At 40.0% G+C, this 27,930-nt stretch overlaps 2 protein-coding genes across 7 annotated transcripts in view; both read left to right on the top strand.

Annotated features, from left to right (window-relative positions):
• Positions 1-1,588: 1,588 nt before the first annotated feature.
• PGM2 (phosphoglucomutase 2) lies at positions 1,589-23,018 on the top strand. Its single transcript, XM_027746777.2, has 14 exons — positions 1,589-2,016; positions 6,557-6,724; positions 7,605-7,711; positions 8,059-8,143; positions 9,143-9,226; positions 10,047-10,240; positions 10,646-10,835; positions 11,528-11,625; positions 14,086-14,266; positions 14,380-14,473; positions 15,574-15,703; positions 18,245-18,434; positions 19,055-19,188; positions 19,959-23,018. The coding sequence occupies exons 1-14, from the start codon at positions 1,945-1,947 to the stop codon at positions 20,059-20,061; spliced, it is 1,830 nt and encodes a 609-aa protein (XP_027602578.2). The 5' UTR covers positions 1,589-1,944; the 3' UTR covers positions 20,062-23,018.
• A 3,510-nt stretch (positions 23,019-26,528) lies between these two features.
• Positions 26,529-27,930, top strand: part of TBC1D1 (TBC1 domain family member 1) — a 105,005-nt gene continuing 103,603 nt past the window's right edge. For 5 of the 6 annotated variants that reach the window (XM_039385006.1, XM_039385008.1, XM_039385007.1 and 2 more), the window contains exons 1-2: positions 26,529-26,606; positions 27,251-27,364. The gene's annotated coding sequence lies outside the window, so the exon portion shown is untranslated. The remainder of the gene's footprint in view (positions 26,607-27,250; positions 27,365-27,930) is intronic. The other variant, XM_027746760.2, reaches the window with a different exon arrangement.

Below are 27,930 nucleotides of genomic sequence, written 5' to 3'. Positions count from 1 at the left end.
GCTATTCTTCCTTTTTCAGCCTCTTCTAGTGTCATTAGATCATGAAGTTTTTAGGACTGTCGCACTTTGCAAGTTGCATGGTTCTGGCCAGTCTGTTCAGAGCAGTCCCAGAAGGCATTACACAATTCAAAAGAGTTTTTCAGTGACACAGCTGAGCCTACACTCTAATGGATCCTGATGACCATTTTCCTCCATCCTAAAGAAAATCTGTTTGATTTATAGTGAACCCCAGGTGCTCAGGAGAAAGAAGATATGTTCCATGAACCTGTTCCATGAACCTGCTCCTTCAGCTGAGTCAATGGTAATACTTGTCACAGTGCTTTGCGAAGTCAGTGTCCTAGTGGCTGAATCATTCTTCACATACGCAAATATTAGTTTTTGTCCTGCTGGTGGTTACTTCTCTCGTGCTTTTGAGAAGCATGGCACAAGTTCAGTGACGTTTCCATGAGGACAGCCTCTTCCTTATTTGTCTCATCCTCTAAACATGGGACAAAAGGGATGTTCCAATTGCTCCCATTAAAACACCGTTGGAAAGCACCTGGATAGGTATATCCCTCACAGGAGTTCAGATTCAGGACTTGGCACTATTGGAAAGTTGCTCTGCTCCTCCTGTGTGCCCCCTTCACAGTGACCTGGCATTACTCAGCAGCCTCAGTACACCTGCGATATATGCTCTGCGTCTGCACTACACCCAGGGATCTTCCCCCACTTTGGCCTGTACTCCAGAGTAAAACATTGAACAAGGTCTTTTCAGGAATGGGATTTTTAGCCCCCAGAAGTGGGAATTGAGTTTGCCAGCTTCTCACAGCACTGAATAGGACTCATCCAGGATTCATCTGGGTAAGCTCTATGAAGGGCCTGTAATGTGAGGACAGGCTGCTGAGTGAGGCCTAGAATAAGCAGTAGAGCACTGTAACTGTGACTTTCATAAAGAACTTCCTATGGTTGACTGCTTGGCAATGAAAAGAAAAGCAGAAGCAATATCAAGTTCTGAAGTTAGAGACAAACACTAAAAAAATTCATGTAATAGGCCCCCTGCAATGCTGCTTGGCTTGTGCAGAATTCCAGCTTGTTCTGGAGTGTATGGGACAGCAGAGGAGGAAAGCTGAAACCTGAACTCCAGGCTGTTTCCCTTTTGGCCTCCAAGTGAATATAATTTATTCATATGTTTATTATGGGAAGGATGTTGTTAAGATGTCAAACCAGATGTGGCTAAAACCCTTTTTTGGGTCCTTTGTTTTGTCCTTTCCATACTATCACATTGCAGACAGTAAAGATTAAATAAAGATACCACATGTGCATCTAATGCTTAAAGCTAAAGTAGATTACTCTGTATTTGTATTTTGCTTATAATCTTTATCCCAAATTACAGTTCTCCAGAGGTCATCCCTCATTTATACTGACTTTAAAAAGGAATCTTAGTAGCCTCAGTCCAATGCCCGTAAAATTGACAGTTAACAACAGCATTATTTTCTTCAGTCAGCCACTCAGCGGAGGAGGCGGCTGGGCAGTTCACCGCAGCGTTCCCGCCGTTATTTGGGATCGTTCCCTCTCCGCCCCGCGCGGTGCGAGGCCGGGGCGAGGGGCCGCTCCGCAGCCGCTCGGGACTCCCCCGGTGGCGAGGCACTTGCCCTTGCCCCAGGCAGCTCCGCCAGCGGCGGGGCAGCCGCTCGCCGCACTCCGGGCGTTCCGGAGAAATGCAGAGACGCGGCTCACCAGATAAATCATTAAATCCCCCGCTCTAACCCACGGCCCGGGCGAGCGGGGCGGGGCGGCCCGGCACGGCCCCGGCGCTGCCCCTGACCCTGACCCCGCCGGGCCCGGGCAGGCGGGCGGGGCGGAGGTGGGGCGGCCCGGCACGGCCCCGGCGGGCGGAGCGGGTGCTCCGGAAGAGGGAAGGAGTGGAGCGGCGGCGGCTCGGGCGGCGTTGGGGTCGGGATCGGGATGGCAGCGCGGGGCTCTGCTGGGGATGCCGCGCTCCGCCGCGCGGCCGAGCAGTGGTTGCTCTGGGATAAGGTAAGGGACGGCGGGCGCTTCCCTTCCACGCGGGGGCGGCGATGGGGGCTCAGGCTGGAAAAGGGTCAGGAGGCACTCCAGGGTGATTCCCGGCTGTTGCGTTGTGCCGAGTGCGGTCAAGGCACGTGTTGGCTCCTTTCGCTCTGCCCTCAGAGCTCTCTGACCAGGGGGTGCTCTCCCTCCACAGCTCCCGCCCCGCAGCGAGGGCCGCGGCGGGGCCGGCGCAGGTCAGGATGCGGGGCCGGCGCAGGTCAGGATGCGGGGCCGGCGCAGGTCAGGATGCGGGGCCGGCGCAGGTCAGGATGCGGGGCCGGCGCAGGTCAGGATGCGGGGCCGGCCCCGCGGCTCCGTCACCTGCCGCAGCAGCCCCGGTTCCATTTGGAAGCCCCCTCAGCTGGTCTTCCAGTATCGTCCCTCTGACTGGCTGTCAGCTGTACTGAATGTCTTTTTCGAAAGGGCCTGTGTTGATCCGAACTGCTTCTATTGCAGGGGCAGCTGATAAACTTAAATTATTAAAGGCCAGCAGACATTGCAGTGTTGTCTGTGTTAAAAACCTCCTGGTACGTCCAAATTTTTGTTAATTAAAATATTGATTCCAAAAGACATGTGGGCTCGCTTCAAAAGCACTAGGAAATGCAGAATTTGTCCAGCCTCTTTTTTCAGGTGTTATCCAGTGCTTAGTGATTCTCACTGTTAATGAAATAACTCCTGAATCTTCAATATTTTCTGGTTTCATGGTTTTTCTCCCTTTTTTTGCTATTGCTTGGGAATACTTTAGCACGCGTTATTTCCCTTCTGTTAAGACTTATCTTTGTCTGTAGTTTTGGCCTTGACAGCGCTATATGCAGAAGTAAAATAATTTATATTTTCCACATGTCTATCGGAATATCTTGCCATAGTGGTGTTCTGGAAATGCTCACATCGTGGCTTGCTGCTGCAGTTCCCACTCAGATGCAGGCCTCTGCTGGTATGTTTAATTTGCATCTTTTATGGCCCTATTCATAAAATTTGTTATTCTGGCTTTATTGGAACACACTGGCCATTGCCCCACTTCAGTCACTTAAGTGTCTGCCTTGGACTCAGCACTGTACAATGCTCCAGAGCTTTGTGCAGTTCACATACTTGTCTGGTAAGGCATTTTCTGCTTATTTCAAGATTATCAGTGAAAACATATAATAATTCTTTATTTAGTATTCTTTATAGGTTCTGAAGGACATCATTAGAAGTACCTCAAGCTTGTTGTGATTCCTCATTAAAGGTCATTTAACTTTTTAGCTATCAGTTAGCCAGCTCTGGTTTTATTGATGATAGTGCTGTGCCAAACCAGTCCTCCTTTCAGAATGGATAATGTATCACATCAAATGACAATAAGCTTTTGTGTCTTTTCCCCCCCCAATTTAATTTTATTTTGAGAAAGCAGTGTGATTTCCAAAGGCATCTTATTTGCATAACTTCCCTGATTAACACTAGGTATATTTCTATCTTCTGTGTAATACTTTAATTTTCAGCTGGTTATTCTGATTATTTTGTTAAGCCCTCTAGAAATCTAATGCAGTGTCCATTACAGCATCTTTACTTTTGAAAGGTTAACCCTTTGTTAACATTTGCATCTTTGACTTGGTAATAATTGACCCATTTGTAATACCCATTGCTGATTGCTCAAAAATGATGAGGTATTTTAATTTCTCAGGGACCTGTTACATGTTTGTATTGAGCAACAAAAGAATCAGGTATAACCCTTGTCCATTTACTCTGATATAAAAAAAGATTCCTTTTTGACATGCAGAGATAGGTTAATATTTAATGATGATAAGCAACATGTTTCTTACAAAATAATAGTTTGCAAGAGCAAGCCCTTATGGCTGACAGCAGTCCTACTGACCTAAGAGGAAGCTTCTACCTAAGTGATAATTACTGTGCTTGTTACCAGGCTGTTTTCATCACTGTATTCATTACAGTAGTAGCATATTGTTCGGTTTTTTATTATCAATCATAAAATTATTAATAGAAGGTAGTTTCTAGTTTTAGTAAATATAAAATCTGTTTAGTCAGAAGTTTTCCCTCTACTCTAAAACCTTGTGAGGACTCCTGTGCTGATGATACCTCTTTGGGCCTTCCTGTAGTGTAGATTAAAGTAAATAACTCAAGTGTTTCCAGGTGATCTTCAAGCTAATTGCACTAGTGGATATTAACTCAGTATTAAATCACCTGCCACTGTATCACAGAAATTGGTATTCCTATACTCACATCTGATGTAATCTCAGAGTAGAAAAATTGTAACCAGAGAGAACCAATAAGAAAGGAGAAACCCAGCACTTTATCCTTCAGATACAATTTGATCCTTCTTTAGTAGAGATGCTGTGAAGAGTTTAAGCAGAAGAAAAAGCCAAAACTAAGTTTATTTTTTTACTTAGCTGTATATAATGGCATCATAACGTTCTCCACAAAAAAAAAAAAGGGCATATTCTTAGGAGAATATAGCCATAAACAATTATAACAGTAACTCTGGAAAAATCCTTCTGCTATATTGAACAGACTTGGGCTGGGTTTTTACCATGATTGGTGGGGGGTGGAGGCAGGGAGGGGACATGTACAATCATTTAACCAGACTTAAAAAACTGGAGGACCCTCTACTTTCACAGCAGATATCAAACCTGGGAAATTCCTCTAACAACAACAAACAAAAACCTCTTTGGCTGTGAGGGCTGCAGGATGTTCCTGGTGTCCTTCTGTATTGGCATTGCAACTTTTAGTCTGTCAAACATCTATACAAACATGTGCAGTATCTACTTAAAGAGATGCTCATTTCAATGCGGAGATGACTCGTGCACAAAGCTCATACAGGGGAATAAAAAGGTGACTAGGCAGTGTACAAAGCCTGGTGCAAACTGTGTCATTCAGGCCTTACCTATGCAACATAGGCCTGATGTTGCAGCAAAAAATTGAGGTCAATTTGTAAACAGCCTAAACTCAGAATGGTTATGCTGCCCTATATAATAACATAGAATTCTATTTATTCTCATGGAATATAATTACTCAGTAATAATAATGATGTTGAGCCTTCTACAAGGCAGTCGTCAATTACAACATTCTTGGACTGGTAAATTCATAACTCTTAAACTGGAAATCAGTAATTCTGGGCTACCTAATTGCTTATTCTACTCAAGAAACTAGATTTTTTTTTATTATTATTTAGCTTATTCTTCATTAAGTAGTTTGCTCATTAGCACCAAAGACTCTTTAGCTTTTTAAGTGTTTATTTAAACTATGTTGTTTGTCCTGCAGCAGGGGTGCACAGGTCAGTGATTAGAACATCCTGACTCTGGTTTCAGTTTGATGTGAAGAATGCTTACACCTTTATATGCAAGCTCGCTCACATGCCTACTACTGTGTGTGTTCTGCAGTATTTTCTGAAGCTGCAGAAAATATAAGTTTCAGCATTTAGGTTTTTTTTTCTTTTTACCTGGGGTAATATGCCTTCCCATGCTGTAAGTGTACCTAGGTCATCCAGGATATAGTAAAGTCTGTGACTTTTATGAGGCCATTTGATTGCCTAGAAATCAAAGCTTGTGTCCCTTTGGAAATTATAATCTTTGTATAAGAAATTATAATCCAGTGTAAAGTGTGTGTACTCATGCAGTGAGTGACCTGCCCCCCTCTCCAGATAACCCTGTTGCCAGGAGTGTGCCACTGTCCTCTTGGCTTATCAGTTCTCAAGAAATCAAATACTGAAGTTCACAAATCTCATGTTATTAAGATTGAGAAGTTGGAGCACACAGGACTTTACTAATTCCCTAAGTCTGGAAACAAAGAGAGTTGGTAGCGGTATAAAGTATATAGAAGCAATGTACCAAGAAAAGCAGTGAAAGTTAGAAACTCCTCACTGTTCACAAGCTGTCTGACACAGCCCTTTCGTTGCCACCCTGGAGTAATTTTTTTTAAGAATTTGGCTGCAGATGCTAGGCTTTCATCCCAAGCATTACCTGCAAATATCTTGGAAATTGTCATCTTTCTCTTCTGACCAGTCTGCTTAGTTTTGCTGCTGCCCCTGGTGTTAGCTAGTCTTGGGACAAGGTTATGATTTTATTTTTTTTTGAACTCTACATATAGTGCTATGGAAGTAACAAATATTTCTTAATAATCAGCTTAACCTACTTTCCTGAATGTTTAGAAGAGTTCTTGTGTTGTGATGACAAAAATTTTCAGAACTGTAAAAGTGTGCTCTTTTTGTTTGTTTTGTTTGTAAAAACAGAAAACATTAAAACAGACATCTTGGAAATCTTTTAACATCCCAAAATGTGATATATACACTGCTGTCAAGGCAGCATGTTCACTTAAGGAGATAAATCTAAAATAAGTAATACTTGAGGTTGTACTGATTTAAAATTAAGAAGATGTAGCAGGAGTTCTGGTATTCTTGAGGTGGTGTGCCATGTTTTGATACTGAAATAACCCCATACAGAGACCGGAACAGAAAGCCAATTCTGTTAAGACGGACAAACAAAACCTTTTTTAGAATATACGAATTTTGTATCTACAGAATCCAAAAACTTATGCAATCGTGAAGCAACTGCTTGCAGAAGGAAATGCTGGAGAACTGCAGAAATACTTTGGCTCACGAATGGAGTTTGGCACAGCAGGGCTCAGAGCTGCCATGGGAGCAGGGATTTCCCACATGAACGACTTGACTATTATCCAGACAACCCAGGTATCGTGTTCAGCACTTTATCTCACTTAACTGGTTGTATATACAAATGGAAGAGCTCTCATTAATGACAAGCAAAACCAGTATTCTACAAGTTTTTTACAGTTTTTTACTGTAAATAAACTATTTATTTGTGAGAGTTTTTTTACTATTCTTCTGGTTTTCAGAAGTAATTTAATTGGTAATTATTAAGTGAGTGCTGATTTCTGAAAACAAGCAGAGAGAAGCTATTAAACCATTAAAAGTTATTTTCCGTATTTAATTTGCAATTTAATTTATACAGGGCTGTAGTTAAGCTCAAGTGTAACAGTACTGATGTAACAACTACAAAAAACCCCAAATTTGGCTAAGCTTTGTGTGTGTTGGACATAAATTTACATAAAGGCAGTGAAGCTGTATATATGTACATAGATCCTAAAGTAGATCTACTTGGGAAGAGCTTAAAAAAAGCCAGAACCTTAAATTACTGCAACCTGGCATGGTGACGTATCATGTCCTAAACATGTGTCGTTATTAAGGGTGAGATTTGGTTAAAAAATGACAACACTGGCCAGTTGTTCTCTTCTTCATGTGAGACTTAAGACAGATAAATCACTTTTCAAAATTTGCAATTCAGACTAATCATGTTGTCTGTTCCTTTTCGGAGCTGCTTCTGATATTTTGAAAAGTACTTTAATGCTGTCCAGGTTTCAATATTGATTTGAAGGTTTCTGATATTTCTCGATGTTTATTGGTCGTGGACAAGCTGAATCCCAGAGCAGTTCAGTGAGATGCTGTGTTCACTCACCTTTCTAAGACATCAGCATCTTAGCAATCACCTTAATGCAATGATAAATTAATTATTAAGATTGGGTTAATGAGGTAGATTTGATGTTGTTTTCAGGGATTTTGCAGATACCTTGAGAAGAATTTCAGTGACCTGAAAAAGAGAGGAGTTGTGATTGGGTTTGATGCTCGTGCTCATCTTTCCAGCGGAGGTAGTAGCAAAAGGTACTTTTCAGGTTTTCAGTATTTTGTAGATGCCTTATGTGATCCATTATGGTTTTATATCTACTCCAACTGTATTTTCTTTCTGTAGAGTGAATTAAGGTATTTACAATATTCTGGTAATGCCAAAGCAGTCCTTAAGAGTTGTGCTTTGTCTATTGAGAACAGTGAGGGAACACATTTAAAATGGGTCTGTGTAATAATTGAGATATATTTGATGTGTAGTTTTGTTTGTTTTTGGGTTTTGGAATTTTTAATTGGATGGGGGTGGGAGGGAAAGCTGTGAATTCTAGGTCACTAATCGGTGAGAAAATGAATATATTCCCTAGGCATCTTTTCTTCCTGTTTAGGTTTGCAAGACTTGCTGCCAGTACCTTCATCAGTCAAGGAGTTCCAGTTTATCTCTTCTCTGATATAATACCAACTCCCTTTGTGGTAGGTTTTCCTATTATATCTTTTTATATACTATATCTTCTTTATATACACATAAATTCTGTCAGGTAGTTTGCATTACTTACAGTAAGAATAACTAGATAAACCACTTTTTACTTTTTAAGTTCTTCCTGCAGTTAGTCTTGTGCTTATTTAGCTATGTTTAGTTTACAATATCCATAGCAAGAGAAAGGAGAATGTGGAATGTCAGTGACAGTGGGATGCATTTCTATTCATTCCTGCTTTCCGGCAGACTTGTCTTGTAGGAGGCATCTCATTGTTTCTAGATTGCTGTGGAGTCTGAAGTCTGAAACATACACACAAATTTAGTTTTGTGATTATTGTAGATTTAGGGTCAAATTCTTCATAGTGCAGTTTAAAGCAGTGTTGCAAGAACTGCAGTTGATTGCATTTCACTATTAAATAAAGAGCCAGGAGTAAACATACATTGAACCTGTAGTCACAAATAATGCTTTATTTTTAATTCACTCCATCTGTTTTGGGCTAGTTTATAAGAGCCCTCTCCAAAAATTCTCTTCTGAATGACGATGGAGTTAGTTGCTCCACAGGCTGCTCTCAGAAGATAGTATGGATGAGACTGCTTGAGTTGTAGTTCTCTGCCCCCCGTGGACTTCTGTCATTACCCCAACTGACTTGGCACTCCCTAAGACTTTGGGTACCTCAGGTCATTCTACAGTAGGCAACACATGCATTTGGCTTCCTTCTATAAATACGCTGCTCTAGAAATTCACAAAGCATCTGAAACAATACTAAGAACATATAAATGGAAAAATGCACAAGAAAAAGCAAGGACTAAAGTTGTGCCACATGGGGTTAGTGGAGCAAGTACTACTTAGCTTTTGCTTTAGGAAGTCAGTGTGTAGAATTACGTCCTGGTTTTCTTTTCATTCAGAAGTATGGAAGTATTATGTATGCATGAGAATAAATAATATTATATATTAAGTTGCACATTCCACTTCTGATAACTTTCTCTTTTTACAGCCATATACAGTAACTCATCTGAAGCTTTGTGCTGGAATTATGGTTACAGCTTCCCATAATCCAAAACAAGACAATGGTTACAAGGTATCCCTATGTGATCTGCTTTCTGGCTCTTTTCAAACCTTTTTTTTTTTTTCACGTAGAGAGAGACTAATGCTATTGTATATAGTTCCTATCATGGTATAGACTAAATTAATTGCTAGTCTGATCTCTTATAGGTGTATTTATTTAAAGCTAGTGGCATATTATACTAATACCATAATTAAAATCTTTGCTCTAGAAACCAGGAAGTAATGCTATTGCATACTTTGGAACACTTTAAAATATTGGTTCCTCTTCAAAAGCATTAATTATTTCTCTAGTTCATGAATTTAAAAGGTCTCCTTAGTTTTACAAACCCAGAAAATTCAAAATATGTAAAGCCTAATGAGTTGCTTGTACAAAACATTTTAAATAAATTCCATTAATTTTTTGTAGTATATTTTTCTTTTGCTAAGTGATACAGTTATTGGTGCAAGTTTTTTCTATGAAAGAAATCTACTTTCCACTGAAAAAAACATATCTGAATTACCTGCCCACCAGTCATTCCATATCTGGGCTAGTCATATACAAACTGTTTCCAAAATACAAAAATGGAATTTTTCTCAGTAAATGACGGGCTCTTGTTTTGGATTTCATTATGGATCTTTTTATCTTTAGATAAAATAAACAAGGTTTTTTTTATAGAACAAAAATGGGACGGGAGAAGAAACACTGAGAATATGAACAGGGGAATATTCTGGGTATACCTAAGCCTAATTTATTGTAACACTCTACTGAATGTAGTGCACTTTAACCAACAAAAAGAGTAACAAAACTATCTTATAATATTAATGATCAAATACTCACCCTATTTATTATTTAGGTTTACTGGGAGAATGGTGCTCAGATCATTTCCCCTCACGACAAGGGAATTTCTCATGCTATTGAGGAGAATCAAGAACCATGGCCTCAGGTTTGGGATGACAAACTGATTGACAGCAGCCCGCTACTTCATGATCCATATGCCACAGTCAATAAGGAGTATTTCAAAGACATACAGAAACAGTGCTTTTACAGGTGACTGGTGTTAATTCCTTTAAGAATACAGAGTATTCCCTCTAGTATGTCAGCAGGGCAGTTTAAATTGGTGGAAATGAGGGTGGCCACAATCCTGCCATGACCCAGTTCTGCCTGTGCCTTCTTGTCGTCTTTTGTGGTAGCACTGGCAGCTGTGATGCTGTAGCAAGCCAGTGCCATCTGCTGGCCTGGCAGACGTCTAACCCAGCAAAGTAAGTGAAAAAAACCAAAGTCAGAATTACTAGAAAGCTGGGGCTATGTGAGAAATTGTGCTGCTTTTCCAGAATTGGAATTAAATGTCTCCTATGATACAGAATACCGAGTTGTATCTGTTCCTGAATATAGTCAGTTTTGTGCAGAACATTCTTCCATATCCAAGTTTACTGTTAATCTGTTTTATTTCAGGAATATAAACAAGGAAACAAACCTGAAATTTGTTCATACTTCTGTGCATGGTGTGGGTCATAAATTTGTGCAGTTGGCCTTCAAGGCATTTGACCTTAGCCCTCCTTTTGCTGTTCCGGAGCAGAAAGATCCTGATCCAGACTTTCCCACAGTGAAGTATCCAAATCCTGAAGAAGGAAAAGGTGTTCTGGTAAATAGGTTGTGGGGTTTTTTTTATAATTAGCTGCAAAGTCTTTCAATATCTTTCCTTTTTGCCAGAAGTCACAGCTATAGATATTGGTTGAAGGTTCTATTTTGTTTCTAATGTTTTCATAGCCTTACATTTAATGAAGAGTTAGCTGGTATCCTTTCATTGATACAACTATTTGAACCAGTCAGGTAGTAATTAGGTATAACTTTCAACTACTTTGTTCTGTACTCTAACAGAATGGGCAGCATCTGCACACAGAACAAAGTGATAATTAATTTAAAAAAAATAAAATAAAAAAGTAGTCTTCGCAGTTGGTTTTGAAAGATTTGTACAATTTACATCTGAAATACAAGGACTAATTTCTGACACAACACCAGGAGGGGGCAGGAGAAGTCCTGACAGGTGGTTAGAATTTCTGCTACTACTTTCGCTACACTTTGTTATTGAAGGATCCCTCTGAATCTAAGTAGCTTTTAGTTCAAGCTACAGAATTAGAATGATATAGGTAAAGTTAAATATCTTGATTGCGTTCTACTGCTGCCAGGCTAGAGGTTTTTAGTTTTTTTCAGAGACACATAATGATTTTGGGTGAGATTAAATAAATTGGGAAAATTATTTAAAACCTATAATGAAAGTGAAAATATTATTTGGGAATATTAATGCTTATCTGGTCTTGCTTGCCACTTTTCCAGACATTGTCTTTTGCTTTGGCTGAAAAAGATGGGGCAAGAATCATTTTAGCAAATGATCCTGATGCTGATCGACTTGCTGTGGCAGAGAAACAAGAGAGGTACGGTAATAAAGAAGTGCAAGCCATTCACATTTTTTACTGATTTGGAAAATTCTTACTACCTGTATTGCAAAGGAAGAATAGTCACAATAGTCATTTTTGGACTGAAAAAACAGAAATGGGAGAGGACTATATGAAGCAGACTGCAGTGGGGGCAGGACATGAAATAGGGATTAATACTAGACACTGTACAGAAGCCTGAATAAATACTTGACACTTGCTGTACTTGAGGCATGCACAGAAGCATGTGAGTTGTTGTGATTGTGCTGTACCTTTTTAAAGGTAGTTTTTCAGTTAGAACTTTTTCACATAAGGCTGATGAGCATTCTTTCATACTATGTTTATTAAATAATAACTTGGATATTCAGGAGAATCCTTATAGTTCCCTGATAATCTCTGTTCTTTAGTATGAGTTCCTTCTTTCTCAAATACTGTTAAACCAGTCATTTTACTAATCATTAGATGATTTGTGCCTCTCTTGCTCAGTTCCCCACTTCTTTCCATAATGTTACATACCTGAATTTCACCTTAAGGTTTGTCACTGTTTAGTACTTCTGGGTGTAGTTATTTGTACTCTACCCTTCAAGAACCAACTATACATGGATTATTTCTCTGTGTATACCCTATCAAAGAATGGGATCACAAAAGGTAAACTTGCTTAACCATATTCATGGAGTGTAATCTATAGTTCTGACTCAATATGGCCATCCCCTTATTTCATGCCTCCTGATATCCTGTACTTTTACAATGGTTTGCATTTCTGTATTGTGGTTATATGTGATGAATGAGAACAAGCTGAAGTTCTGCACTTGGTATAATTTCTACAAATAGTGGTGTTTCTCCTGCATCTACCTTGATAGAGCAGAAACTAATCTGAGCAGTTAGAAACCATAAATCTTTAATAAAAGTAAGCTTCAAGGTTTCCAGCTCAGAGAGGAGCAGAAAAAAAATATTTTGCTAGGGCAGAAGGAAAAATAGTATATATAAATTCCCTGTGCATAAGAGCCAGAAGAGGGATATAAAATTATGGTAACAATCTTTGGTCCCCAAGGGATGAGATGGGCACCTGCTAGATGTCCTCAGTGATTGTGGATGATGCAAGCAGTTGAATCTGTATCTGTTAGACAAATTCCAAAAACCCATTAAAAGGAGGCAGTGCAAGTAGTTGTTTTACTCACCAGATAATCTCTTTCTGTTTTGTAGCAGCTTCAAAGATGGCAGAGTTTTCTTTAGGGTTTTGAGGTACTTTTAAACTTATTAACCTTGCACCATGAACTAAGGAGGCTTCTCTGTCTTCAGAAGAAGAATGAGCTAGTTGGCACTTTCTGCAGTATCTTGGGCAGTATTAGCTGAGATATCCTTATTTTAATGGTTTTGGTCTGTGCCAGCCCCAGTTGGCAATTCAGCATTGAGGAAAAGGCATAAAAAAGCTTCAGTTTGTGCTAGTTATGATAGGTTAAAGCAAGAATGCAAAATCACTCCTGATTGTTGTCTAAAAACTTAGAGCTATCAGAAGATTGAAGAGAGAGGTGTTAGTTTATCATATTTATCACCAGTGAGAGCATGGTGCTCTCATTCTCCTACCTATGTGCTCGTTGTTTAGTCAGTCTTAACTTGTCTCCTAACTTTCAGTCCTGCGTCCTCTCAGACTCCTGCTGTAGCTGTTCATACACTAATCAAATATTAATATAGGCTTCTACAGTATCTGTACTTCTTCTTTGACAGAAACTCCTGCTAGAGCACACTCTCTCAGCGCTCTTACACTAAGTTGCCGCTGTGCATTGCTTTGTGCATGTTGGCATCAATAAATGCAGGAGACTGAATCTGCTTCTCTTTCACAACAGGTACTGTTTCTGTAGGTCTCGATTTTGTCTGTTTGGTAGTGTATTTGTCCCCTTTTATGACTGAGAATTTTTGGACAATTTTCACGTTTGTCTTTCCCTTTTTTCTTGAGGTTTTTTTATGTTCTAGCAACACATCCATATTAATCTTTTTTTACCCATTTGAGGTTTTTTTTCCCAATCTTCTCAATGACCAATTTATGTATTTGGGATTAAATAAAAAGTATTTGTCATGGGGTTGACTAAAATACTGACTACTTGAGAATTGTATTTTTGTATCTTTGTGCTTGTCTTAATCACTGATCTATAATTTTTCTGCGGAATATTTTTGTTTTACTTAAAATATGCTGGAAATATCACTGTTTCATCTTTGGATAAGCTCAAAAGTTTGTACATATGATAGAGGAGGAAGGTAACCATTTCAGAATGTTTGGGGGGGGGGGGGAGAGAGGAATTTTTTTTTTGTTCACAATTAACATTCACTATCTTGTTACTGTTACTTGGAATTCAGAGGCAGTGGTTTATTTGTTAATATTGATGTGTAGAAGAACCAATTTTTTTTTCCCTCCAGTATTATCCTTTGAAATCATGTATTTGCTATTATTTTTTTCCTCTCTAGTGGTGAATGGAAAGTGTTTTCTGGAAATGAGCTGGGAGCTCTTTTAGGCTGGTGGATCTTCACGTGCTGGAAAAATAACAATAGGGATACTCGTGCCATTAAAGATGTCTACATGTTATCCAGTACTGTTTCTTCCAAAATTCTGAGAGCAATTGCATTAAAGGAAGGTTTTCACTTTGAGGTAAGCAACATATTACATATTGTTCCGTGTTCTTTAATTTTTTTTCTTACACAGTGTCACATCTTTTTAAAACATTGCTTTTTAATGCCTTCTATTTCTCCTCACTGCTGCAGGAAACACTGACAGGTTTCAAGTGGATGGGCAACCGGGCCAAACAGCTCATGGACCAGGGAAAAGCTGTTCTTTTTGCATTTGAGGAGGCTATAGGTAAGAAATAGAATATTATGTTTTCATGTCCTGCGAAATGGTGAAAGTAGAACTACTGCAAAAAGTGACAGAATCACAGAATGGGTAAGGTTGGAAGGGATTGCTGGAAGTCATGTGGTCCAACCTCCCTGCTCAAGCAGGGTCCCCTGGCTTATGTCCTGATGGTTCTTGAATACCTCCAGGGAAGGAGAACTGCACAACCTCTCTGGGCAACCTGTGCTGGTGCTCTGTTACCCCCACCGTAAAGAAGGAAAAAGTTTTTTAAAAAACAAAAACGGTAAAGATGGCAACATAAGGGTGCCCTCAACATAATGGGTGTATTTCCAGTGAGTAACAGATAATCATCCATTTGGCTGATTGATAATACTGGTTTTAATCCTTTGTATCTCTCCTTAGCACAAAGTTTGATGTGAGCTAAGTGTATGTATCTTCAGTAGCATGACTGTGTAGACTTGGACTGCAAATTATGCATAAGCTATTTAAAAAAAGAAACTGCATTTTTCAGACTTGAATTTGTTTGTTTACCTGACAGTTTTAAGCTAAGTTTAAATGTGAATAAAATAAAGTAAAAATTCCCTTAAATTATATTTGTAAACTGGAAAGCCATGAATGAAAGCCATGAACAAAAGCTATGAATTTGTGAGCAGGAAATTGTAAAGCTATTTCTTAAGTATGTCAATACCTGAAAACCGGAGAAAATGTGACTAATTTCACAGATCATTATCAGTGTTACCTTACGGTACCATGTAGGGGAATCACATTTGAGACAAAGTACTTGCATCATTCCTGCAGTGTGGCATTTCTCTTTCAGGAGAGCTCCATAAGTACTTGGGAGCATCTGGCACTGATATGATGCAAGCATCTGTCTTGAAATTCCATTATATACCTTGCTTATCAAAATTAACGCTGATTAGAAGATAAAATTTTTCTATTTTCGTTTTAACTCTAAAATGTCTGTACTATGGTAATGTGCATTTGTCCTTTAAAAAAATGTTGGTTTGATTAACCACCCCACACTGCACCCCCCTCATTTTATCTTATTTCATTTTAAAATTGTGTCAAAATATGTCAGAATGTTATATATAATGTTCTTTGTTTAGGATATATGTGCTGTCCTGCTGTTCTGGACAAAGATGGTGTCAGTGCTGCCGTTATAACTGCGGAGATGGCTAGCTTTTTGGCAACCAGGAATTTGTCTTTGACTCAGCAGCTGAAAGCTGTCTATGATGAGTGAGTTCAGTTATAATTGTTTAATCTTCAGATTTCTTCATTTCACATGCTGGGGTTAATAGGGACTCAGTAGCACCCTCTCGTATATGAAGAATTAAAATGTGGGTTATTGTACTATTAACACAATTCTGTGCTAATAGTAGTCTTCCAGAAAGTGCTCCTGCCTCATGGGCATGAATATGTTTATGACTTTGTTTTGTGTCATTTTAAGATATGTTAAAAATAATAATACTCCCTTACTAATTCCCTGTTAGTTAATGAGATTTTTGGCTTGCTTTTATTTGCTTGTCCAAAAGATTTTTCCCTTTTGGGAAATTCTGTGTCTTTTAACAGAAGATTGGGCAGGTTTTTGGCCAGCAGTATTGCTGTGTTGTAGAGACCATAGTACTTCTTGCTGCTTAAATGAGCCAGATGCACAAAAATGTTGATGGCAGAATGGGTCTAAGTAGCTCTGGCATATTTATGCTACTCATAGAAGCCAGCTTGCTTTTGTCCTTGCAGGGCTACTTGTGATTAAATTAATTCTAGTTGGCTCTAAATTTAGGCTTTTTATGATATTATTCTGTCTTTTTTTGATGGATAGTTTATGTTGTTGGATTTTGGTTGTTCCTTCTGCTTCTGATTACTGAGATCTGAGCTGGTTATTTAGAAATGCTGTGACTGGCCATAACTCTTGGCTATTTACAGCTGGGTATCCCCTCTGAGAGCCTTTAATATGAGGCACTACTTTTCTTTTGTTCTTGTTTAATGTGTTCAAAGAAATAATAGCAAAGATGGCTACTGGCTTTCATAGGGCAGGGAGTGGATTTTGTGGAGGTTTTGGGTTCTTTGTTGTAAAGGAGGGAGCAGCCCAGACTAGCTGATACTGTCCACTTCTTCATGTCTCTCAGACACTAACAAAGGAGCGGTGGAACCTGCAAAGAGACTTGTGGAAAACTCCAGCTTTGCTGCTGCTTGTTCTACCAATCCTTAGAGTTCTCATTTGCGTACAGCACCAGCCATGCTCGTTTGATCCACTCTTTAAGAAGAAATCAAGTGGCAATGACTTGCTTACGCTGCATAAATAAATTGTGGGATTTATCAGCTATTGTAGATAGCAGAAGTTTAGGTGGGTTTAAGAAACGGTAATATAAAAGCATGGAAGAGGAATTCGTGCTTAGAGCTGCAAATATAGCATCTGACATGAGAATTCCCTTTATTACTAGTAGCTGGAAGTTCATGTTCAAAGAATTATCCTTCTCCAGCTTGGGCTTTTTTGTTATATTTTTAATATACTAATTCAGTAAACACCTGCTTCAGGTTGCCCTCAGAATATTTAACTGGGTGGAATTGAGCTGTGCCACAGTGCTGGTGTGTACATAGCCACTGAAGAGGACTCTAAAAGTCAGAGCTTCTTTAGCATAGAAGCAGTCTGTAAGATGTCACTGCACATAGTCACTCTTTGTGGAAAAGCTGCAGATACAGGGATCTGCACTGTTAAATTGATGCTTGATAACTAGAACTGGAAGGAAGATTCTTGTTTTTTGGGGGGATCGTTTTCTGTGTGATTTTAATTTGTTTGTGGCTAGTATGGAGTTGGTAGTTTTCTACTTTTTACTACTTTATTCTTTGTCAGATTTTCTTTGTGAGTTGCTGTTGAAGCAGAAGAAACTCTACTCTGCATTTTGAAAATATAGAATGGGGATCTGTTCTCAAAGAAATAAATGCAGATCAGGAAAAGGACACAGTCCTAGTTGGCTTATCACTTTTTTCAGTTACAAGATAGGTTTTGTTAATTCCCTTCTGAATTCTCAAGACTGATTTAACTACTACTAATCTCCAAGATGTCCATTTAGGTATAAACATGACCCTATTTAAGGAGTCTTTTGGGTTTTGAGAGTGAAAATCCCAGTCCTAACAAAAGTTTCTGCCCTTCAGATTTTCTCTGGCATCAAGGATCTTTATCAAGTCTTGACCTGTAGCAAGAGCTCACTTAAACAACCAGTCGAGGCTTTTATGTTTTTCAACAACATGCTGTTTTGAAAAGTCAGTTTTAGCAGGTCAGTTGTCTGTGATGCAGATTCTGCATCACATTACCTGGCATCAAACAGGTAAGGTAAAGAGGCAGCATTCAGAACAGTTCAGTTTTGTTAGAAACACTTTATTGAAGTGTGATTGGAAAAAACAGCCTAAAATTTGTTTTACTTAGAAAAGGTTAGCTGAAATCCAGTCAAAGAAGCTATTTAGATGTAATCTCTTCCTATGGTTGTTAGAGCTCTTCAAGGCAATAATGGTATCTTTTTTTTTTTTCTGATTTTGCAGTTAACTTTCTCAGTTTTAATCATTAACAGGAAAAGGCATCTGCACAGAACTTTCTTTAAAGTATGTAAAATAGGACAATTAAGCTGTTGAGGCCTTAAAACTGTAAGGTGGTGAACTGATGCTACAGTTGGATGACCATGAGCATAGAGTCTTGCTTTATGGAAGGTTATATAATGAGTTTGGTGTACACCTGCAAGAAAAACATTGCTTCTTTAATTCATGAATATTGTATCTTCACAGATATGGCTTCCATATTACCAAAGCTTCATATTTCATCTGCCACGATCCTAAAGTTATTCAACAGCTTTTTGACAACCTTAGGAATTTTGATGGAAAAAACACATACCCAAAATCTTGCGGTAGATTTAAAGTTTCCGGAATAAGGGATCTAACTACTGGGTATGACAGCAGCCAGCCAGATCAAAAGGCTGTAAGTATCTTTCTAAATTACATATAAATCATATGTGTATGTATATACACATACATAAAAAATTCTATGGAGAAACACTCTGAACATTATTTTACATACTGAGTCATAAAATAACAGATTGGGGATGATTGTTTTCCTTGGTGAGAGGAAATGAAGTGGGGGTGGTGTTGGGGTTTTTTGTTTGGTTTTGTGGTGGTTTTTCTCTCCAAGATGACAGCCTGTAAAGGGTGGTAGGAGGATCTTGCTGTCTTGCTACAGCAGTTTTGCATTATCATCTTGTGAGTGTAAGTTAAACTGTCTACTGAGATGAGGCTTTGGATTCTTTAGTTTTCTACAACCTCTGTTTCTTTTCCTCCTGGGAAATGCCATCACAGAGCAATTTCTATTCACAGTAAAAATGTTGACTAGACTTGAAATGAGCTACCTAGCAGTGATGTACTGCTACCAGATTCTAGGTGGAGCACAAGGCTGTCATTGTGGTCTCAAGACCACAATGATGAAGAAAACAGAACTAAACTTAATTTGCGCTGATCTTTTTGTTATATGATGTAACATTAAGTCATGGGTTTATAGATAGTCTCTTTCCAAGCTTCTAAAATAAATATTCTTAATATTTCTAGATACTTCCTACTAGTAAAAGTAGCCAAATGATAACATTCACTTTTGCTAATGGAGGAGTGGCCACAATGAGAACCAGTGGGACAGAACCAAAGATCAAATACTATTCTGAACTTTGTGCACCTCCTGGAAACAGGTATGGTCACTTACAGCAGTAAATTTGGTGTAATAGAGGCTGTGTGGATTTTTGGTATTGTTTTAGTGGAACAGGGGCTTTCCACAATCAAATAATATTACTGAAGTCATTATTTTAGTGAATTTATTTGTATAAAGCTTCAACTCTGCCAAATTTGTTGATGCATTTGTGTTGTCATTGAAATTCCTTTGAACTCACTTTCACATTCAGTAAAAATAATATCAGGAAAACCATCCTGCCTTAAATGAAAGTAAATATTTTCACCCTCTTTTCACACACATGGTTGCTTTAAAATTATAAAACCATATACAGTGTTCTAATATATTTCAAACCATTTTATGTTTAGTAATTGTAGCCTTGACTGATAGTCTTGGAATCAAGTAGTCTTAAAGATAAGTAATTATTAACTTACATAATGAAAATAACACTTTCTCATAGAAGAAAATTCATCTAAATATACTGTTACAAGTATAAAAGTTACACTTCTAATCATATACATTTAGTAATAGAAGATCTTCTGAACTCCAATTGCCTGTTCTACTTTAGATTCTATTGTGGGTTTGTTCTCCATAGTGTTCACTCACATCAGTTGGAAGTGAACATCAGTGCATTACCATAAGAGATCAAGTCTATATACTTTTAGCATTAATAGAAAATATTTGTCTAAAACAATGCAACAGACTTAACAATTCCTCAGACTGAAAATGTGCTTTTTAGCTTCTCCATTTGTGACACTGTTTTCCATGTCTGTGTGTTTGTTTTTTTCCCAGTGATGTTGAGCAGCTGAAGAAGGAACTAGATGAACTGGTCAACGCTCTTGAAAAACACTTCTTTCAACCAGAAAAAAATAAACTTCAACGAAAGACTGAGTAAAATAGTCAAGTTTAGTACCTTAATTGGTTTCTGCAGCATTAGAAGTGCATTATATAAGATATTAAGGATTTTTAGGACCAAACAGCTGAGAGCTCAGACTAAAAAGAATTCTGCTTTTATTAAGAGTTATTTTGGGTACTTTTGGATCTAGTATATTATTTTGGAAGGAAAGTACCTTTACCCTTAAAGGACCAAAAACACCCAATCAGTTGAACTAAAAGCTTTATGAGCTAGAAGTTGACTGTAAATGTATTTCAATCAAAACTTGTTTTAATTAAATATTATAAGTAATATTCTAATTTCTGAAACATAGCCTGTTTTGTGGGGACTTTCATTTCTTTTGTGTGTATATAATCTGATAACACTGCAACTTTGTCCAGGTTTAGATTTGCAAAGCAAGTTCTTTTGTTAACAGGAAGTACTGAAAGCTTGTGGTGAGACCTTGACAAACTTGGGGCAGATGTTTCAGAGGTAGTGATCCTTCTTGAGGATGTTGGCCCAAATAAACAAGAAACTCAGCAAATTTGCTGAATAAATATTTGCTGTCGACTATATACCATATCTGGGGCTAGATATACTAAGTGTACTAAACTACCTTTTAATACCATATACTTATTAAGATAGTATATCTACATACAGCACCCTTCTGTTGCCTCTCTGAACTAAGCATAATGATTTCAATGCATACCCCAGTTTTGGAGCCTGGCATACTGTTTGCCACCACGACTTAGTGCATAACTCTGCGTGTCTAGTTTAGAACAGAAGTTTCCATTTTATTGCATGTTTTCATCTGCACTTGCAGAGCCCAAGAAGGTTATTTGGAGGTTGCCAGTTGACTTTAATACAGGGGGTTTCTGCACTTTCAGTACTTGATTTGGGTATCAGTGTAACATTTACATACTTTTTATACATGGAAAAATTCTAAGCTTTATTATCCTCTCAGAAGTCAAATTCTCTATCCTTGTTATTTTCAATACAACTTGAGGATTGCAGCAGTTGTGCAGCTGGGTACAGCAAGGCAACCTTTTGGAAAGCTGAAGTAATATTTCAGCATCATGATGGGAGGAATGCATATGCCATTCATATTCAACAATCACCTCTTTCACCCTAAATGTAGATGCAATTGGTTCTTCAAGGAGCAAGCAATTTTTATCTGGTGGCCATGGGCTTTTTGGTGTCTGGGTAGTCAGTTACTGCAACGTGGTACCAGTCTGTCACTACCTACCTGGCATCTATGCTACTGAATGTCCATGCCTGTCTCTATCACAATGTCAGGTTCAGAGGAGGAGGGGGAGACACAGTGGGATGAATGGGTAGCTGCCTGGCTGGTTCTGTTAACATGTTCACGGTAGGGCCACGATGATGATGCTGCCCCTATTGTCACTGTCTTCTCTACTCTCCTTGTTTAGACCTTTTAGAGGTAACCTCTTCATATCTCTCTCATCTTCCACCTAAATGATCCCCTAAACTGGTTATCTCTACTGGATACTGGTACAGCAAAATTGTGATTTATTGTCTTCAGGCTGAGAACCCTTTTTTTTTAGGTTATATGGAAGATCTTATGGAGCAGTTGCTCCATGAATATGGTATAAGGCAAGACAGAAGGACCTTCATAACCATCCCAGAACAGTCTATGAGAGATTGTATGCTGGACACTGAATGGATACATTTGGAGAATTCTGAAGTGTCTTAGAAGTCTGGCAGCAGGACCTGCAAAGGGGTGATGTATGCTGAGACATCCTTAAGATGGCTTTAGAGCATCCTCAGAAACAGTACAGATGTAGTCAGGATGACAATCTTCATCATTCTGTCTTCAGAGGTCAAGGCATTTCCTTGCTCCACTCTCTGCTCTGTTCCAAACAGAAGTTCACAACTTCAGGCCAGGGGGGAGAAGGGACAAAAAAAACCCAAACCCACAGTGGTTTATCAAGCTGCTTGAACAATTACGACAAACTACAGAATTACAAAATGAAACTTGTTGTTACTAGAGTCTTTACTAGCATTGTTTTGCATCAGAGAAAGAGGATCTAGGACTGAAATAGAGAATCAAAACAAAGGCAGTAAGAGGCTAACAAAGAGAGAAGTCAGTATTGCAAGTCAGAATAAGTGGTCTAATTCCTCTGCCAAGCTGTTGTGTAAGATAAAAAAGCCCAGTTAGAGATTATTAGTCCTAGGACAGGTATTAAAAAAACAGACAAATGTTATCTGTGAATAAGCAGCCTTGAACTGGGAGCAGAGGCACTAGTATTTTATCCAGAAATGAGAATTGCTATGACTGGAATAAAGAATGCTTATAATGACTGAACTCAAATATAAGGGAATACCTGGCAACTCCTAGAGAAAGGTGCATCCCGAAGTTACCAAAAGCACATAAAATGAGCCTGTTTTTTTATAACAGATGAAGACACATATTTTACTGACAGCTGTAAACATTTGATCCTATAGGGGAACATGCCTATGGGGCTAGGGGGCAAGACTGAGAAGAATTAGCACAGTACTCAAACCTCTGCCAAAAAAAGCCAAAAATAACCAAAAATATACTAATGTTTTAAGATAGACTGACAGACTTCACTTGAAGGTTATTGATTTGTTTACTAGTCCCAGTTAGGGTAGAGTCCTTCCCAAAGCCTAGCCATGATGATGACTAGTCCCAGTTTCATCCTTGAATTTTATTTTATTCAGTAAACTTTATGAAACAGTTTGGCTGGAAGGAGTAAATATATTTAATCTTCCTTAATCCACAGCATATTATGCAAAAGTATTGTATAATACTCAAGTATTGAGTTGCAGAAGGATTTATTTGATAATTTTGCTATATATACAACAAATCATACAAGGATAACTGGAATTCACTATAGAAGATTTATTATATAAGCAATTATTTTCCTACTGTTCAAGTATGTGCTTAAATTTGTTAATTCACCTACAAAGTTTCTGTAAATAAAGTTTCCTCCTCACTATTGCTCTTCAAAGTTCCAGTGGTCGTGGGTTTTATTTTGACACATGACCAATAAGCAAATCTTATATCCTTGATTAACAGTCTCTGTGAATAGCAACATTAAAATGATATTAAATTAACATCTGTTAACCACCAGCTTAAGTCCTTACAACATAGTTTGGGGACATTTAGGATTCTGTGGCTGAAGACATCTGGATGCCATACATAAATCTAAAAATTAATTGTAAATAAAAGTAATCACTAATGAAACTGTTCTCTGCCCACAGGTATAAAACTAATCAAAGATAATTAAGCTGAATTGCTTTCCTTCCCAGTACTTATTTGCACTATTTAAGACACACATTCATCAAGGATAGTATTTCTGCTCCACTTCCAAGTGGAAGCCAGCATTACTCTTTGGTATAGCAATTGCCCAGTAACTGAAATGAGGACACGCACCATCAGAACACTGTGCACAATGAGATGAGCCTATTAAACTCTCCAGTTGTATCTTAACACCCACCTAAATAAACTGTAATATAGATGATGGCATAGCAACAGCAGCTTCCAAACAACAGGAAAAGCTTAAAATACTCACACAATCGGGGTAAGTAATTTTCAAATGTATTTATGGGAACGAAGGGGAGATGGGATTAATCATGAAATCTGAAATGCTCAAAAACACAGAGACAGCAGCAGGCAGTATCTGTAATTGTAGCTCAACTCTTTCTTGACTCTTTACTCATTATCAGTGATCATAGAAAGCCTCTTGTCTACAAAGATAATTGCTAATTAATGTCACTGGCATGCATTCCTATAGCATATGCAGTAGGCAAACATGCTATAGTAACAGTTATGCAAATTTTATGAAATATCAGGGTCTATATATAAATAGCATGTGGAGATACAATGTCATTGCATAAGAATTTAGAACTTCCTCCAGAGCTCACTTAAGTCAAGGCACTGCAAAACAATTAGTAGCCCATATTAAGGTACTAAACAGATTTACATGAAAGAAGCCACAAAAAAAAGACTGTTTTATATAACAGCAATAGAAATTCATCATTATGGGTTATCCAGAGGGAAAAGCACAGAGGCTTATAATGCAACTGAAGCTCAATGTAAATGCCTGCATTTAAATTCACAATCCAAAAATGTTACTGCTCAGCTGCTGCCCAACTATGGAGCAACCTGAACTCTGAAAGCATCTTGGGTGGAAACTTAAAATTTCCTGTTTGCCTCATGGTACTTCAAAGGGTGAATCCACTGTCACAGCAGCCCAAACTCTGCCCTCACTTGTGGCCAGGCACATTCAGCCTAAATTTGTACTAATGTACAATCCTACCCCAACTGAGATCAAGTGAGTAGATGCCTCTGCTCCTTAGCCTACAAAAGAGGCTTCATTGCCTACATGTTCTCACAGCATGCCTCATATAAACCTGTATATTCAGGTTCTGTACAAAAGGCAGTGGAGGGGTTTTCTTTGCATTTCTTCAGAATGTGACTGGACAAACAAAAAAACTAGTGTTCTTTTACAAAATTTTTGCAGGATGTGGAAGGCACATTTTCTTCCTCTGTCTGAAAAAATTAATGTGATAGTACTATGTTTTAGTTAATAGGCTAACTGTAAAGAAAATCTAACCTGTGAAGAAAAAGAGATCTACTGCTTCAGAAAATCGGAAATTGTTAGGAAGCCTGGTGTGCAAGACTTTCACTTGAATACGGGTGTACCAGTCCATGGAACACATAGAAGTGTTTAATTTTTAGGGACTGGTATGTACAACCCCCATTCTGGTTCTTTTCTTGTACAGAAATTATTATTTTCCCCCCTACTTAAGTAACAGTTTCATCACAAAGCAGAGAGAGAAGGAACGCTGTCCAGTGTAGCCTGAAAGGTGATGATTAGGTAGCTTTCATGGGAGGTAGCCTGAAAACTGTGGCTGATTTCTTTCCCAGCTATCAAAAAGCAGAAGAAAGAAAGGAGTTCTAATTGTAATGCTCTAGTATTGACTTCTGTTGTTGTTCAAGGATTTTCTTAACAGCAAGAAATAGTCTTGTAGGATCCACATCTGTTTCATTACTATCTTCTGAAAGGCAACAGTGAAGCAGTAAAAAATGTCTTCTTATGATCATTGGTTGGTACTTTGGCAATGCACGAGCCTCAGCTGAAATGCTGGAGCTGTCTGGGTGAGAACTGCAGTTCACCTTCTGCTAGAATATGGTTACCAGAGTGTGCAATGCTCAGGCAGCATAAAACGAGCAATAGGGCACACTTGTCTCAGGCGCTGAGATTGGTAGGTGGTAAGATAAGCTGAGGTGTCCCTAGCTGTGATGGCTTAAAAACTAAGACGGGCATTGGTTGGAAGGAGATGGTACTCCTCTTCCCAAGGAATGCAAAGGATGTCACTGAAAAACAAGAGGCACTCATACCTATTCCCACATCTGAAGAAGCAGAAGCAAACCATGAACTGAGTACAGATAGGGAACAAGTGCCCTGAGGGAATTGCTGCTTGCATACTTCAATTCACATATCAGCACTACTATCAAAGTACCCCTAGGAGCCAAAGGCCGTGGAGATACGTGTGTATCTACACTTTGCAAATAGGGGATTTGCTTACATACCAAAATCTGACTTGTTTTCATAATCTGGGGCAAGGCTATGCTTGCATTTAACTGCTTGACTGTTCCACTCATACCAACAGAGCAGATTTCCTTTAGAAAGCTCTGATTCTACAAATGTGTAGAAAAGTAAGTAAATCAATGGTCTTACTGCCAAGAAGACTTGAAATTAACTGAGTGCAAAAGTGGTTTGCAGAACGGCAATATAGGTGCCTTAATCATCTGCACTTGCAGAGGAGTATAATTATGTCTCTGGATCCACTCATTCCTTATCCTCTCTGGCAACTGAAAGACCAGCTAATACCAACTCTTACAGTGATTTTATGCATTTTTAAGTGTGGCTTCTCGTGCATGGAAGGTGTGAACGTGACTCAGCGAAGGTGAATCCGCAGAAGGCTGCCCCGCGGCCAGGGCTAGGCCCACACCCGAGGAGGGACTTGGCCGGTCCAGAGTCCCGGAGCCGGGCTAGTCCCAGTTTAGCGAGCAAACTGCTCGCAAGTGGCCCGCTCGGGCTCACTGTGACACGTTTTCCGCGGGAGATTAGAGGCTGTGCCAGACACACGGGGCAGCGTCGCCGAAATGCTCCTCGAGAGGGACGACACGGACCGGGGGCGAGGGCCCCAGCTGCCCATGGTCGCGACATGGGCGCCCGACTGTCGCCGGCTGCCCGTCGACTCTGGCGGACGCCTGTCCCTCTCCGCCCTCCACCCCGGCCCAGGACCCGCCGCCTGTTGCTATTTTCGCCCGCGGTGGCGGGGCGAGGAGAGAGGCGGCGAGCGGCACCGCTGGGTGTACAGCCCGGGTCCCCCCTGCTCCCGCCCGGGCCGCGGGCAGGTCGGGGCGGGGCGGGCAGCAGGAGGCGGTGGCTCGCCCGGCCCGTTACCGGCTCTGCCCGCCGCCCCTCGCGGGAGGTGCCCGGCAGGGGAGCCCGGGGCCGCCGCTCCTCCCCGCCGACGGCACTTCCTTGCAGCCGGCGCATCCTGCGGCGGTAAGCGGGTCCCGGTCAGCCCCAGTTCCAGCTCCCGTTCCAGCCCCAGGCCTGGCAGGGGGGGCAGTGGGGGCTAGCGCGGGGGAGCGGCGCTGGCGGGGCTGAGCTGCGTTTTGGGAGGGTGGGAGGAAGGAGGAAGAGCGGCTCTTGGTGTTGAGGAAGTGAAAGAGCTGAGGCGAGAAGTGAGGCACTCGCTGGCGGGGCAGCCCTTGTTGCACTCGCGCCCCGAGGTGGGAGAAGCCGCCGGCTGGGTCCGGCTGGGGCCCCGCTCCGTGCCCGCAGCGGGGAAGGACGGGCTGCAGCCCTCCCGGCTCCCGCGGCGGGGTCGCGCCGTCGGTCGAAGCCGCAGCACTTGCTCTGGGGACAGCATTGCTGCGGGACGGGGAGGGGACGGGCGCGCCGGTGCCGCCCTTCTCGCTTGTGGGGGTCCCAGGAGAGCTGGCTCCTCGTCAGAATAACAAAAAGACCTGCTTGAATTTAATCACTTGGTGTGCCATGGTCTGCCTTTCAGTTCTTTCTCTCTCTTGCCTCCTCTTTCCTTATCCATCAATGCAAATTCGGTGGGTGTAGCTCCTCCCAGACCCCGCTCCTTCTTAGGGCAGTAAAGCTCTTCCCTGGGGTGAAATAGACCTTTCCTACCGCAGCACAGCCGGGTGTAACCTTCAGTCCCTCCACAACGGCGCAGTGCTTTTATGGCCCTTTAAATTCGCGAAGTAAATCAACAAGGGAATGACCGCTTGAAACCGCGTTCACGAGAGGTATGAAACGAATGTGGTTATTTATAGCGCAGTTTGAAAAAATTGAGACCTTTGTGTGTCGTGTTGTATTTGGCAGAGAGGCTAACATGGCAGATCTGCTGTAGGAACCTTCAGTAGTGCAGATGGTGGGATTTGTGCCTGTGTTAAGCCCAGAGATTGGATTGAATTGAACATCGTGGGTCAAAAACTAATAAAATATACATCTTATGAATAGCAAATACCTCTGAGCTGATGACTATACTTTTAACACTTCTAAGTCCTGAAATAGAAATTTGCCACAGAATTTGTTGTTTTATAGAAATGCTAAAAATCATAGGTTATATGCAAAAGTAGAAATGCTTGCAGGTGAGAAGAGCGAGAGGCTGGAAGGAATGTGAAACACCTTCAGTGATAGGTGGATGACAACGCTTTTTTCACTTTAATTTGGTTAACTGAAAAGTTGGATGCAGGCATTTTGGCTGTGGATATGTAATTGATTAAAAAGGAATGGTATTCATAATGGAATTTATCTGGCAAGTGTTCTTTTACAAAGATCTTTTTTTTTTCCAGTTCATTATAGTGGTAGA

This window comes from Pipra filicauda, unplaced genomic scaffold, assembly GCF_003945595.2.
Source record: "Pipra filicauda isolate LSUMZ 115617 unplaced genomic scaffold, ASM394559v2 scaffold38_size3968069_pilon, whole genome shotgun sequence".
Classification (NCBI taxonomy): Eukaryota; Metazoa; Chordata; class Aves; order Passeriformes; family Pipridae; genus Pipra; species Pipra filicauda.
The sequence above is the reverse complement of the archived record's forward strand: the minus strand, read 5'-3'. Positions and strand labels throughout refer to the sequence as shown.